Raw genomic sequence first — 13,685 nt, forward strand, 5'->3', positions numbered from 1 at the left:
AGTTAGAATTTAGTGAGTCAGATAATTAAGGAACAACTATTTTTACATAGCCACTTTGAGCTTTTCACTTTGTTTTTACCCAATTTGAGCTTTTCATTTTGAGTCACGGCAGGTTGTGCTAGAGTTTTTTCCATGATTTATTATCCGTTAGAATTGAGGTAGCAAATAATTATATGAGTGTTTATTTCTACTCTAACAGTTTCAATATTTAGTACCTAGTATAATATTAGAAGGAAACAAAGAAATCACAGGAACTGGCAATTGGTACTCTTAAAAAATGTACTTAAATTATAAAACTACATATAGTTTATAAAATGACTTTTTTAGTTTTATTTCGAGATGCTATAAAGTTCACACAAGTTTTTCATTAATTAAGCAAATATTTATTGACCTCTAGGAACAAACTATTATAGACACTTGGTATAGAGCAATGGAAAAAACTAAGTACTCCCTATTTTCCTGGGGTTTCATGCCAATGAAATTAGCACATAAACGGTCTTTTCACATATGTAATATTGTAACTTTCTTTCTCTCCACCCCCAACATCAGCTTATTTGTGTCTTCAAACTTACTAACCAGTAAGCTTAACTTTTCAGCTGAAAAATAGTGACAGATGGTCTGTAAATACTGATCTTCTTGGAAGTCTTCATCAATTTCACAGATATTAGAAGGGAAGTTTATAAATCAGAAGTTAGTTGGAGGGAAGAGGAGTAGACAGGATGGACAGAATCTTGGAAAATAGTATCTGAATTCAAAGAGACCTTAGTAAATTGAGGAAACTACCAGAAACAAACAGAATAAACTTCACCAAAGACAAGTGAAATGCAATGCAGCTCTAGGAAAACGAAAAAAGTAACTTTGCACATGAAAGACAGAAGGAGACAGGTTCTGTACAAGTTTTCAGGTAAAATATCAATATTGGCAACAAGCTGTTTTTTCAACATAGTGAGTGCCACCTTTCAAAAGTGTAATTGAAATGCCTAAATTTGAGTGGGGATTGTAGGAACCATGTGGTAGTAACTCCTAGGAAAATTGTACTTGTTAGGATGGCAACAGGAAGAATGACCTTTTAGGTCACTGCCAACCCTGAGTGTCCATGAAAAGCATGAAAAAGGACTGACTTCTTTCACCAGGTGAATCAAATGAGGGATAATTGGTTGGTTACTCAGACATATCCCTCATTTCAAACTAGCAAACCCATAGAGTTTATCTGTAACTTTATACTCTGCAAAACATTAATCATCAAACTTCACATTTTACTCTGTTGTAGTTCCTGTTATTGAGCCCTCATTTGAATTATAACTCTCCATTTTCAGGACTAAAGTTAGTTTCAGTGACATTAATTATATTGGTTTCAAATGGTGCATGAGGTATAAAAGTGAATGATAGTAAAAAAAGCAACTTACTTTAGTGATTCTTTTCTATCAGAAAGATGTCCTTAATACCAAGAGTAAAGAGAAAAATGTTTAAGTTTTTAATTATTTTTTATATGTTTATGTGACTTTAAATTTAACAGCAGTTGGATGTCCAGTTATGACCGCATGTCTCTCATTATGTCTATAGATCATTAACTGATTCTGGATTGCAACCAGATTTGAGGAGCACCCTACCAAAGCCTTGTGGCTGAGATTGATATTGCTCCATTTAGCCAAGATTGTGTCATAACACAGCTGTACATCGATAGCATTTCTACTATTGTTCCTGGCCTTTTCACCTTAGCAGGAAGTGATGATAAATAAAATGGACTTTAAAACTCATTCTTCCTACATTAGTAGTTTAATTGGTAAAAGTACTATAAAGTACATTCGGAAATTAGAAAAACTCAGAAAAACTAAAGGAACTTTATGCTAGGAAAGATATAATCAGATGGATTATCTATAAAAATGTTGCTAGCTTCAGTGGATTTTATTATGGAGCTCCATTTTGGTATATTAAACATTTTTTGTTCTTATATACTTGGCTTTTTTAGTAAACTGAATGATAAACAGAAACCAAAATAACTGAATGATAAACAGAAACCAAAATATTGACTTACCCGTTTTTTGCTTACGCTTATGCTTGACTCTTCCCAACTCATTCTTCCTTATTCTAAAGCACAGATCAGCTTTTCTTTTTAAAAATTAAATATTTTATTTTTTATTTATTTTTATTACATTTATTTTTTTGGAGTATAATACACATATAACAATATATTTAGTTTCAGGTATACAACATAATGATTCGATTTTTATATGTATTGTAAAGTGCTCATCACAAGGAGTCTAGTTAACATGTGTCATCTGAATAGATACAATGTTTTTTTTTCCTTGTGACAAGAAATTTTACACAGAGCCTCTTCCTTTACATTGCATAGAAAAGAAATATATATATAAAACAAAGGAATATTTTCTTTATAAGCTATATAAAGCAAGGGAAAATTTGGTATGTAATCTCAGTCTATTGTTTGTTTTCCAATTAGTTCAAATTGAATAATGTGTAGTAATGAAGGGAAATGTGTAGAGACGCAGACATAAATTCCAGCCATAAAGATTTTACCCATTTGATCTGTGAAAGAATATAAAGAATTTGAGCAATTTTGTATTTTTAAGGTTTTTATCCTAGTTCATTTTAAGTTGCCTACCCTTTCATTTTCTATTTAAATGCTTATTTAGAGTAATTTTAGAAGGCAAGTATTTATATTAGAAGACTAACTTTTCTTTTTACTTGAAAAAAAAAAAGGCTAGAATAATAAATATGAGGTAGCCAGTACAATTTACATGTAATTTGCTTTTTTAAAACGTTGTGCAATCTAAATCCTGTTACTAACAATAAAACTTAAATTTGTATAACCAACAATATGCATGTTTAAGATGTACAGTGTTCCATTTTTTATCTGAAAGGCACTATAGCCGACTCCTTTTAAATTTTTTAAAATTAATTTTTCATATATTTCATTAGTGAGAAATAATATCCTGTTAGACTATGATAAATTGACAATCTGCCATCACATTGTGTAAAAACATTTAAATATATATGTTATAGAACTTCAGCAAATATTCACCAAGCACTTAGTAAGTGAAAATTTCTGTACTAGTTCTGTGCCAGTTCTTTGCAGGATGTGTAAGATGCAAACACATGGCTTATTTCCCAAAAGAACTGAAACTTTCCAGCTCTAGAGATCTGACAAGCTATATTGTCCTTTAAGTCAAGAGATGTTCACTTCCCAATTATGAGGTTAAAATATTTGTTATTTGAATGATAATTTGCTGTATGGCAAAGAGCTATGATTTCAAAAAAGTTGAAACTACCATGGCCATGTTTTCCCTTTACATTTTTTAAAACATTTTCTACAAGTGATTAAATGTTTTTGTTTTATTCATTTAATATGGATTACTTTTTATTTTGAGGTGATTATAGATTCACTTGCAGTTGTATGAAATAATACAAAGATCAAATACCTTTTACCTAGTTTTCCTCAACAATATCTTGTAAAATTATACTTAACATCATAGGTAGGATATAGACATTCATACAATCCACCAATCTTGTTCAGATTTCTTCAGTTTTTCTTATATTTAATTGTATCTGTGTGTGTGTTTACTTCTATACAATTCTATCACAAGAGTAAGTTTGTGTATTTACCGCCATAATAAAGATACAGAGTAATTCCATCACCACAAGGTTGACTCATGTTGCCCTTTTGTGACCATACCCGCTCACCCCTAGTAATCACTAATCTGTTCTCTATCTCTATAATTTTGTCATTTCAAGAATGTTATGCATATAAGTGAATCAAAAGGGTATATCATCTTTGGGATTGTCTTTTTTACTCAGTATAATTCTCTACAGTTTCACCCAGATTATGTGCATCAGTGATTTGTTCCTTGTTATTGCTGAGTAGTATTCCATGGTATGGATATACCACAGATTGTTTAACCATTCACCAACTGAAGAACATCTAGACTGTTTCTCATTATGGGCTCTTATAAATAAAGCTGCCATGAACATTCATATGCAGGTGTTTGTGTGAACATAAATTTCCATTTCTCTGGGATAAACATCCATGAGTACAATTGCAGGGGGGTATGATAATTGCACTTTTAGTTTTATAAGAAACTGCCAAACTATTTTCCAGAATAGCTGCACTGTTTTTCAATCTCACCAGCAAAATATGAGTGATCTAGTTTCTCTTCATTGCCAGCATTTGGTATTGTCATCATTTTAAAGTGTATAGTGATATCTCATTGTGATTTTAAACTGTTTTTCCCTAATAGCTAATAGCAGTTCTTTTCATAATCTTGTCTGACACCTTTATATCCTCTTCCATGAAATGCCTGTTTATGCCTTTGGCCCATTTCTAATAGAACTGTTTTTATTGTTTTATTTGTTTGTTTTTATTGTTGACTTATCAGAGTTCTTTCTATAGTCCAGATACTATCCCTTTGTTGGATTGCAAATATTTGTAAATTTGTTTGCAAATATTTTCTCTTTATCCATAGATTTTATTTTCATTCTCTAATATATGAGTTAAATTAACATATACCTATATGTTCAACCTATTTCTGTACAATTTTTGTTTTCCTCAATCATTTTTCCTTTCTTCATTATCTAACATAAATACACATTCTACTTATCATTTTCATACATGCCCTATTATATTTAATAAAATGGTTTCTCTGATTTTTTTGCTTTTTGGCTAAATGGCTTTGGAGGGTAGAAGGTTGGAACTCATACTGATGATATGTTAGAAACTAAGTAAGTACATCTATTCACAAAAGAAGAAAGAATTTAATTTTGTTACTTCACTTTGCCAAAGTCCGAACAACCAGTTGGAAAATGGAAAATGGAATTATATAAGTTGCATGATATCACAAAGTTAATATTCTATTTAAAATATTTTAAAATAATATCCATATAACCATTTTATCATATTTGTTAAGTTCACTTAATTAGTATGCTTACTATGGTGTACTAATAGGAGTGATTGTATTTTATTTTAATTTAAAGAATTCCTCTCTGTGATATTTTAAGAAATGTCCAGTTCTCTTGTATCAACAACTGCTCTCCAAATAAATATTTTTATCATAAATGTTGCCTGTTATATTTTTTACTTCCATCAAAAGCAATTCAATGTTTTCTGTGAATGAGATGTTTTGTTTAACTTTAGATTTTCTTATTGTGTTTTAAACTTTTCTTTTTTGGTTTTGTGTTCTGTTTTCTTTGTATGGAAGACTGTATTTTAGTTTTTTTTTTTTTTTTTAATTTTTATTTTTAGCAAGCATGGGGATATATTCTTGCTTATACTTTGGGAAAGAGAACACCCTAAAATGTGGCTTAATCAACATTGTAAATCATTTCTTTCCCATTGACTCAGATATGTGCATTGTTGAAAACTGTGCTTTAGCCGCATATTTTTTTTAGTCTAATTAGCTGCCTGCCTGTAATCAGGACTATGTCAACTGTTGTCATTCTAAATGTTTCCTTTCTTTTTTTTCAAACACATTTGCCTGATTGACCTTTTTTTTCTCTGTCTTTCTATGGGGCTGCTCCAGGAGCCATGGCTAATCATCTTATAAGCAATGCTCTGCTTCGTCCGCATGGTACTAACAATCCCTATAATACATTGCTTGGGGAACCGGCGGTCTGTAACAACCCTTCTGTCAGCATGTACAACGCACAAGGTGTGCTGGAGTTTATCTTAATTTTTTCAAGTGAGAGTCCCACTTTATGTAGCTTTTATGGCCACATTTTTCTTTTCTTCCTCCTGCCTTTTCTTTCTCTTGGAAGCAGACACACAGATTTCTTTCACCTTCTGCCCGTCTTGGTGCTTTTATTTTCCATTTTCCTTAGGTTTTCCTTGGTAAGAAATGGATTCCTTCCTTCTGATAAACACATACTTAATTCACCAATATGTGTTTGTTTCTCTGTAATGTTTATAAAATGTATTGTGGCTTGTCACTATTTTTCTTGTTGTTGATTGATTTCTGTATTAAACACTTATGTATTTATTTTGAGAAATGAGATATTTGCCTAAGGTAAGTAAGTTAAAGCAACACTTGATCTAATAGTCTTAATGTTAGAAGATCAAGAAAATAATCTTACTCTATTGTACCATGAGCACATTCTAGGCACAAATTAACAGTACTGATAAAAACAGTTAGACTCCAGGGAAAATTACATTGAACTAAGCCATGGAGAAAAGCTCTGTGAACTGAAGTGGTTCTACTCCAGCTTGCCATTGCCCATGTGAGCTGGGTCAGTAAAGTCACAAAATCCTTTCTCTACCATGTTTATGTGTTAAAAATAAGGCTTTTGAGTATGATTCCTCTATATTTTCTAGCTTTAAATGGTACAAAACTTTAATTTTCTCTCAAAGAAGCATAAATCTCTTTGAAATGCTTATAATATAAGCATTTGGATATGGCTTTATCTTTTCTAAAAATAAAAATTTATTAGGGGACAAGAAATTTAAAAAATCCATATCATATGTAAAGAGACCACAGGGAAAAAATACTCAAATAAAAGTTTCAATTTTAAAAATCCTACTAAGTGTTCTACTTATTTTAAATTGTATTTGAAAGAAAATTCACTATAACAAAAAGACTTCCAAGATTCCTTTAAGTAAGATGTGATAGATTAGCAGTATTTAACTTTTCCATGCAATTTTGAATAAAATTTTTATTATCCTCAGAAATTTTGTGGGTTTTTTGCTTGTTTGTTTTTTTTCTGCTCAGTCTGTGGTAAAACATTAGTGGTGTGAGTGCATAAAATTTGGTATGAATGCCCATTCCAGAGAAGCATGTCTGTTGTAACATGGCCACTAGGTGTCTCAAACCATATGAACTTTCCTGGGTGACACCTTGCCAAATACAAAGGATGATTTTAAATTATTTTTAAATACCAAAGTCAATAATTCAGAAATGACTTCAGGAATATAGCTGAGTTGTTTGTTGATAGGATGAAATAATTAAGCAAACCTTAAATTTTGTCAGCTTTCTTAAGGACTACATATCTAGGAAGTATAGACTTTTAAAATCAAGAGTAGAGCTCACTGGGTCCTCTTTGCTACATCACTGACATTCTGTTAGCCTGTGCTTAATTATTTCCTGTGATGGGGCCCTTCCCACCTCAGGACTTCATAAACAGTTGACTCTTGAACAAACAGGAGTTAGAAGTGCCAATTCCCTATGCAGTCAAAATCTGCATTTAACTTTTGACTCCCAAAAAACTTAACTACTAATAGTCTATTTTTGACTGGAAGTATTACCAGTAACTTAAACCAGTTGATTAACACTTATTTTGTATATGTATTATATATGTAGCCTTGCAATAAACTAGGGAAAAGAAAATGTTATTAAGATAACCATAAGAAAGGGGAAATATATATACCGTATTGAAAAATATCCACATATAAGTGGACCTGCACAGTTCAAACCCATATTGTTCATGGGTCAAGGGTACTCAGTTGTTGAAATGCTCCATTTGTCGTATATGTATTTTTTCCCTCCACTGAGCTCAAATTTGCCTCTGGCCATGACACTTAGGTTTGCCCTCCAGAGCAAAGCACAAAGCATAGTGCTCTCTGTGGCAATCCTTTAAATACTTGAAAGCAGCTAGCTAACCTGACTTTTTAGTCCTCTATTTTCCTCGTGAAACAACCTCAATGCCATCAATATGAGATGATTTCTAGGTCCTCCTTCATGGTTACCCCCAGCCCTAAATTGTTTCTCATTTGTCAATGTCTGTATTTCATCGTAGCGCTCAATGAAGTGTATATTACACAATGTACCAGATGTGGTTTGGTAAAACAGTTTAACAGCCTTTTTTTTTTAGATTAGGCTATGTGACAGATTTTTGTGTCATCATAAACATTTTAAAGTGTGCTGGCATTAGTCAGTTTTGAATGTTGTTAAATGAAGATTTATACCATATTTGCAAATTGTCTATTCTACATTATTATTCACCTTACACAAAAAAGTTGTTGAACATTGTTTTAAAAAAATAATAAATTTAGATCACATTTTGCTCAGCTTTTTTGATTATTCACACGTGATTTCTAATGTCTTATATAGTGAAAAAAATTAACAATTATTTTATATGTTTTTCCTAATTCAGTATCTGCCTTCTTATTTTATTTTTACTGGTATCTTAAATTAAGGGATTTTTATGAAGATGGGACACTTCTGTAAATACTGTCAAATTGAAATTCTTATGATGCAAAATTTAAAATAATACCATATAGATTCAAAGTTTTATTTCTATAGAATCCATTACTGGATATTGATATTAAGATTATCAATAAATATAAAAATAACTCTTCTGAATGGATTTGTTGTTTATGCCAGTAAGTTAAATAAATTCTATTGAATTATCTTAAAAACAAAAGTATATATATTTTTTAATGTTTTTCATAGTCAGAAATGGAATCGTTAAGCTATTTGATGTTTTAATATTTTTAAGTTGTTGAGAAACTATAGTAGTGCTTAAAATAATTCTTTTTACCACTGACTCAAAATAGATCTTGGTGATTGTCATATTGCTACTAATCTTATGCTTTCAGATGAATACACTTATATTCTTACTGGCAAGGTGAAATCTTACATGAAATATAGGTGGCTTGGTATGTACTGGAGTGCTTTATGTTGAATTACCATTTGGTTCTATTCTATGAATCTTCTAATTCATAGAATGAATGACATCCAAGCAAAAGAAGAGTTCAGAAATAAGTGTCCATTTTTGCTTGTAATGCCTTTATTTAAAAATATGTAAGGGTGTGTTTCTAGTGTTACTGAAGCTTCTAGAGTTAGGAATAACAACTTATATTGCATTCAGAGTGTCTGTGGAAATATTTAAAACTTCATGCATAGTATTTCTGGACCATTATCTTCTTGTCAGTATTGGAGAATTTATTTTTTGTAAGATCAATTTTATTATCGATAAACCCGTCAACAAAACATAATATAGAGAAGTCATGATTTTGCAAAATAATTTACATTTTAAAGTAATTTAATTCAATTCTAAAACTTTAAAGAAAGACATATATCCTTAGTATGGGATATAGTGAAGAATACATGGTAGTTGGTAAAAATACAAGGTTATAATATAAAATATATAAATAAATATTCTATTACAGCTGTCAAAGCCTAAGGCAAATGTGAAGAGAAAGAGATCAATAGTAATACATAGAGGGAATCCAGGAGATTCCTTTTCTGATCTCAGTGCTGCCACTGTTAGCAGGATGGTGTTAGGTGACGCTCAGTCTCTCTTGGCTGCAGTTTCCTCATCTCTGAAGAGCAGGAGTTGAACTTCAGTTATCTCTCATGTGCTTTCCAGTTCTAAACTTTTGTCATTTAAAGAGGGAGCCATAATGAACCTACAAACGATTTCCATATGTTGCTGTACTGGTTTGGCTCTTTATTGCCAGTTCTTTTTCTAAAGCTCTTTTGAAAATCTAAAAGAAATTCCATCTGCAATTTGAAATATTGTTGGCTTTTGCTGAGAAGCATATCAACATTTTAAGTACAAACACTGTATCTCTAAAGCAGTAGTTAAATTACAAGTTGGAATCTCTTTAAATAATCTAGCCAGTGAATTCACCGGTTTTTATTTTGTGATGATTTAACCTTCCTGTAAACAAAATCAGCAAGAGCAGTTTTTTCTACCTGATTATGAGTTAAAAAAATTTTTGCTATGATTGTTTTTAAGAGATCAACTCTAAAAATGTTTGATTGCATATGATTGTGCAACAATACAGAAAAAATCCTGATATTGATGGTGGTAATTTTTTCCCTTCGCATTTTCTTGATACAGAATAAGATTGGATTTAACCTTTTTTTTTTCTCCATAGTTATACAACTTTTGCATATGAGCTCCAGAAATGACCAATATTATTCACAATTGGTAAAGAAGCATTTGTATAAATATAGTTGGGGAAAAATAACTTGTACATGGACAGAGAAGATACATAAGGGAAAATACATAATTACAAAAAACTTCAACTGTAGTTTCCTCTCTGCATATAAGCTAAAGACTTTTTAATGAAAATTTTAAAGTTAATAACATTCCTTAGAAGCAGGTATTTTCTAATACACACACATTAATATTTATATATAGTTGTAGAAGTAGTTGTGGCTTGTCCTCACATTCTTTATCTTCTTGGTTGGTGAGATAATCTTAACTTTAAAAAAAAAGTGTATTTGTTTGAAATTTACTAAAAACTGTAGAAATGCTTATGAAAGACTCATTTTATTAGCATGTGTTAAGGGGGGGTTCTTATTTTCTGACTAACATTTCGGTATTTTTAATTATGATAAACCATGTAACACAAACTCATGAATTTTGGGGCAGTGGAAATTATTTCCTTTGACTCTTTTTTCTGCATATCATCAATTTGCTTTTTACTCATGTTTCTTCTACTGTCGCTGTAAGCTTACTTGTTGTTTTTTCTTTCCTTTTCTTCATGCTGTCGTTTAGAGCCCTACAGAGAGACAAGTATGGGAGTAAAGCTAAACATTGCATATCAAATGTAATTTTTTTTAGTTCACTTTTATTGCATCACATATAGATGATGTAGTTATTAAAAACAGTTCATCTCACAATTTAAAAACTAAAGAACTTATGAATTGACTTATTTAAATATATGTTAATAGAGATTAGACGCTTTTGTTGTCTGATTCTTTTATTGTGTCACATAATCAACATAGTTGTTAAGTCTCATGTAATGTTTGTGTGAGTTAAATTGTTTTTAAATTAAGCATTTATTTTTGCTAACTCATAAAATTTTAATTTTTATTAGTACATTTCATCATATAAATATATGTCACATGCAACATGCCCACTTTATTTTAATATGGCTGTTTTGGACTCGTACCTAATGCATTGACAATGGAAATAATAAACATATGTTTCAATGCATCAGTCACTAGACCATAACCATCAAGCATACCATAGCAGCCTCTGCAGCAGCAATCACCCATCACATATGGCCCTTTAAAAGGCATTTACTTTTTTTTTCTTAACATTGTGGATTTGTCTACAAGATATCTTATAACATGAAAATAAATCGCTTCACCCTATGTCTGTGATGGCTGCTTTTTAACGGATTTTATGCATTGCTGTTTTCAAAAACTGTGCTACTTGAATACAGAGTATTCATCAGAAGTCCATATAAAAATTGACATATTTGGGATACTTTATTTAAACCAGCAATGAACTAGTTTAGTTTTGTTAAACATAACTGCATCACAGATATAGAATGAATCCTGTATTTTCACAAGTTAATGGTGTATTGAGAAGTTTAATAGAATTCTTCAATTAATTGTTTTGTAAAGAAATACCTTTTCTTATTTACTAGTATTGGTTAAATGTTCGTGTTTTATTTTCTTTTGTGATTGCATTTGAAGTGATTTATGAAATTATTATAGATTCTTGGATTTCTGTTCATTCAAGATTATGCAAAAGCCTTGAATAAGCATGTGGTCAAGTTTATTTTACTGAAGTTCTTTCTTTCCAGAATGTAATATTTAAGCTCTTTTAAATCCAAATTTTAACACACACGCAAAGTCGTCACTCATTATGAAATGGAACTTTTAATTCTAACACTATGTTTTAAGGAATCAGATCCCTATGTCTTTATACATTTTTTATAGTATTATCTAATGACCCTAAAAAATTACTAATGGGTTAACATATAATAGTAACTGATGTGCTTATGTCAGAAAAAAAAATTAGAAAGTAAATCCGAATATTTTTGTTTCAAAAGTTTTTATATGCAAATTATTTTGATGTGCCATTTTTTTGACTAAGCATTATTTCATGACTACATCATTCTGGCAAATTTAACATAATCCTTTTGTGGTTTTATATATAGGGATTATTTTTAATGTCATCAAATTATTAGAACCTGCTTGATTCTTTTACTTTAACCAATATATTTGAAGTACCACACATGAATTATGTTAATATTATACCTATTTCAATATTAAGATAACATGTAAAATTAAAGGTAATTAATTATATTGATTGACTTTGATGTGTGTAAATTAAAAGCTATGAATGATTATCCCAAAATTTTGTGTTATTTTTTCTAAGTTCTAACCAAATAGACTTCAAATAATTCCAGGCAATGTTTGAGTGGAAATTGCAAATTCATAGTTTTTTTTAAGATTTATTTTAAACATTTCTTTTCTATTTATAAGATTTCTATCAATTGTCTGAATAGATAGATGATACATCGATCAATCGATTGATAGATAGATAATGTATATATAGATTTAATAGTGTTTCTTTGTTTCCAAACATTTTATACTTAACTAAAAATGCTAGCAATTTATACATACTTCATAGTCATCGTTTTTGCTTTTGTGCTTGTGTGTGTGTTCTGTGGTCAATTGGATATAAATGTCATAGTGTTTTATAATCTTTTTCAGAGGGGCTTCTGAACAATGCCAGGGATACAAGTGTCATGGATACTCTACCACTGAATGGTAACCATGGCAATAGTTACAGCATTGCCAGTGGTGAATACCTGAGCAACTGTGTGCAAATCCTAGACCGTGGCTATAACCATAATGAGACCACCCTAGAGAAAAAGATTCTGAAGGAACTCACTTCCAACTATATACCTTCCTACCTGAACAACCATGAGCGCTCCAGCGAACAGAACAGGAATCTGATGAACAAGCTGGTGAATAACCTTGGCGGTGGGAGTGAAGATGATGCCATTGTCCTGGATGATGCCACCTCCTTTAACCATGAGGAGAGTTTGGGCCTGGAACTCATTCATGAGGAATCTGATGCTCCTTTGCTGCCCCCAAGAGTTTACTCCACAGAGAACCACCAGCCACACCATTACACCAGAAGGCGGATCCCCCAAGACCACAGTGAGAGTTTTTTCCCTTTGCTAACCAACGAGCACACAGAAGATCTCCAGTCACCCCACAGGGACTCTCTCTACACCAGCATGCCGGCACTGGCTGGCGTGCCTGCCGCAGAGAGTGTTACCACCAGCACCCAGACGGAACCCCCACCGGCCAAATGTGGTGATGCCGAAGATGTTTACTACAAAAGCATGCCAAATCTAGGCTCCAGAAACCACATCCATCCGCTGCACACCTACTACCAGCTAGGTCGTGGTAGCAGTGATGGATTTATAGTTCCTCCAAACAAAGAAGGGACCCCTCCAGAGGGAAGCGTGAAAGGACCTGCTCATTTGGTCACTAGTCTATAGAAGATGACAGAGAAATTTAAACCAACAAAACTGCTAACACCTGGTTGACTGTTCCTGAGTTGCTATAAGCAGTGGTAATAATGTGTGTACTCCTAAATCTTTATGCTGTTCTTGAATGACAAACACAAACTCTCAGACTTTTCTTTTTTTTAATGGGATTTTTAGGTCAGCCCAGGGGAGAAAGATAACTGCTGAAAATCCCCTGTGCCCTATCCTTTTCTGTCTTTCCCCCCCTCAGATGGAGACTTCATTATGTTAATGAACAAGATATGAAGAAAATGGCGCTCATTGTGGCCTTGTTGAATTATGTTGTGTTTGGTCTAACATCTCTGATGCTGTTACAATCATGACAAGGACCTGATTTTTAAAAGGCCAGAACAGTTATTTGACATCAGTAACGATGCTGCGTCTAGATTGGAGTGCTGCACAAACAAACATGAAAGCAAAGCAGAACCGCATCACACAGTGGTTTTTAGTC

General features: G+C 31.9%; 1 protein-coding gene across 1 annotated transcript in view; it reads left to right on the forward strand.

Moving 5' to 3' along the window:
* ADGRL3 (adhesion G protein-coupled receptor L3) overlaps window positions 1–13,679 on the forward strand; it is a 566,410-nt gene extending 552,731 nt beyond the window's left edge. Inside the window, exon 24 of the mRNA XM_025040294.1 lies at window positions 12,408–13,679. Within this exon, the coding sequence (XP_024896062.1) occupies window positions 12,408–13,207 (800 nt within the window). The 3' untranslated portion in view covers window positions 13,208–13,679. The remainder of the gene's footprint in view (window positions 1–12,407) is intronic.
* Window positions 13,680–13,685: the final 6 nt, after the last annotated feature.

Source organism: Pteropus alecto, unplaced genomic scaffold, assembly GCF_000325575.1.
Source record: "Pteropus alecto unplaced genomic scaffold, ASM32557v1 scaffold57, whole genome shotgun sequence".
NCBI classification, from domain to species: domain Eukaryota; kingdom Metazoa; phylum Chordata; class Mammalia; order Chiroptera; family Pteropodidae; genus Pteropus; species Pteropus alecto.